General features: G+C 40.8%; 1 protein-coding gene across 1 annotated transcript in view; it reads right to left on the bottom strand.

Annotated features, from left to right (window-relative positions):
- LOC102473986 (olfactory receptor 1361-like) overlaps positions 1-345 on the bottom strand; it is a 962-nt gene extending 617 nt beyond the window's left edge. The window contains 2 exon segments of the mRNA XM_014584310.1: positions 1-4; positions 7-345. The exon segment at positions 1-4 is cut by the window's left edge and continues 617 nt beyond it. Coding sequence (XP_014439796.1) covers positions 1-4; positions 7-345 — 343 coding nt within the window.
- Between the last annotated feature and the right edge of the window lie 1981 nt (positions 346-2326).

The following is a 2326-nucleotide window of genomic DNA, read 5'->3' as shown; positions in this document are numbered from 1 at the left end:
CAGCAGGAAGCTGTCGATGCCCGCAAACCAGATAAAGAAGAACATCTGGGTCAAGCAGCCTGCGTAAGGGATCCCTCTGCGTCCTGACACATGATTGGCCAGCATCTTGGGGACAGTGGTGGAGGTGAAACAAATGTCCACAAAGGCCAGGTTGGCCAGGAAGAAGTACATGGGCGTGTGGAGACGGGCGTCCGTGCCAATGGCCAGGATGATGAGCAGGTTCCCCAGCCCGGTCACCAGGTACATGCTCATGAAAACGAGGAAAAGCAGCTGCTGCTGTTTAGGGTCCTCTGAGAATCCCAAGAGCAAGAACTCAGAGACCCGGGTGAGGTTCACTTCTTCCATGGTCACCATTCTGGATCAATCAGAAAGACCACCGGTGTTCAGACAAGGGCAATAAAATGAATATGTTGGGACCAGCAGTTGGCATAATGGCTATGTAACTGGACTCCCATATAGTAGACCACAGTTTGAGTCCTGGACCTGGTGGCTTAAACTCACACCTGCGCATGTGCATGCCCAAGATCCCGAGAGAATGGAGGAGAAGGGACTGTGGTGTGGCCATCCCACCTGGGGGGTGATTTCTCACTTTCTGTCTCTCTGTCTCTCTCTGTGTTTCTGGCAAGTGCACATGCCTAATAGGAAAAAAATCTCAAAAAAAAAAAAAAGAAAAAAAGAAAAGAAAAAATTCACCATGACTTTTCCAACAACCCAATAGCTAGACAGATAATAGATATGACACACGGGGAGCTGATAGGTAGACAGAGAGATGAATGGATGACAGACAGATGACAGTAATAATAGATAGATGATAATAATAGACGATAGTAATAATAGACAGATGACAGATGACAGCTGAATAGACAATAGGTAGGACACATTGTTCACAGAGAGATGTATAGATTATAGAGAGATGATAGTAATAATAGACAGATTACAGCTAGATAGACAATAGGTAGGACATAAAGAAGACAGAGACGGATGATAGACAGATGATAGTAATAACAGACAGATGATAGCTAGAAAGATAATAGGTAGGATACACAGATGACAGAGAGATGAATAGATTATAGACAGATGATTTAATAGACAGATGATAGCTAGATAGACAATAAGTGGGACATACAGATGACAGAGAAATGGATGGATGATAGACAGATGATAGTAATGACAGACAGATGGTAGCTAGACAGACAATAGGTAGGACACACAGATGACAGAGAGATGGATGGATGATAGACAGATGATAGTAATGACAGACAGATGGTAGCTAGACAGACAATAGGTAGGACACACAGATGACAGAGAGATGGACAGATGATAGATGATAGTAATGATAGACAGATGATAATGATAGATGATAGCAAGATAGATAATAGGTAGGACACACAGATGACAGAGAGATAGATAGATGATAGACAGACGATAGACAATAGGTGGGACACACAGATGACAGAGAAATGGATGGATAATAGACAGATGATAGTAATAACAGACAGATGATAGCTAGATAGACAATAGGTGAGACACACAGATGACAGAGAGATGGATGGATGATAGACAGATGATAGTACTAATAGACAGATGATAGCTAGATAGACAATAGGTGGGACATACAGATGACAGAGAAATGGATGGATAATAGACAGATGATAGTACTAATAGATGATAGCTAGATAGATAATAGGTAGGACACACAGATGACAGAGAGATGGATAGATGATTTAATAGACAGATGATAGCTAGATAGACAATAGGTGGAACATACAGATGATAGAGAAATGGATGGATAATAGACAGATGATGGTACTAATAGATGATAGCTAGATAGATAATAGGTAGGACACACAGATGACAGAGAGATGGATAGATGATAGACAGATGATAGTAATGACAGACAAATGACAGCTAGATAGATAATAGGTAGGACACAGATGACAGAGAGATGGATAGATGATAGATGATAGTAATGATAGACAAATGACAGCTAGATAGATAATAGGTAGGACACACAGATGACAGAGAGATGGATAGATGATAGACAGATGATAGTAATGATAGAGAGATGACAGCTAGATAGATAACAGGTAGGACACACAGATGACATAGAAATGGATGGATGATAGATGATAGTAATGATAGATGATAGCTAGATAGACAATAGGTGGGACACACAGATGACAGAGAAATGAATGGATGATAGATGATAGTAATGATAGACAGATGATAGCTAGATAGACAAGAGGTAGGACACACAGATGATGGAGAGATGGATGATGGACAGATGACAGATACACTAAACAGACAATAGACAGTTATACAGACA

The sequence above is a fragment of the Tupaia chinensis genome, unplaced genomic scaffold (assembly GCF_000334495.1).
Source record: "Tupaia chinensis unplaced genomic scaffold, TupChi_1.0 Scaffold146258_1, whole genome shotgun sequence".
Taxonomy (NCBI): Eukaryota; Metazoa; Chordata; class Mammalia; order Scandentia; family Tupaiidae; genus Tupaia; species Tupaia belangeri.
The sequence above is the reverse complement of the archived record's forward strand: the minus strand, read 5'-3'. Positions and strand labels throughout refer to the sequence as shown.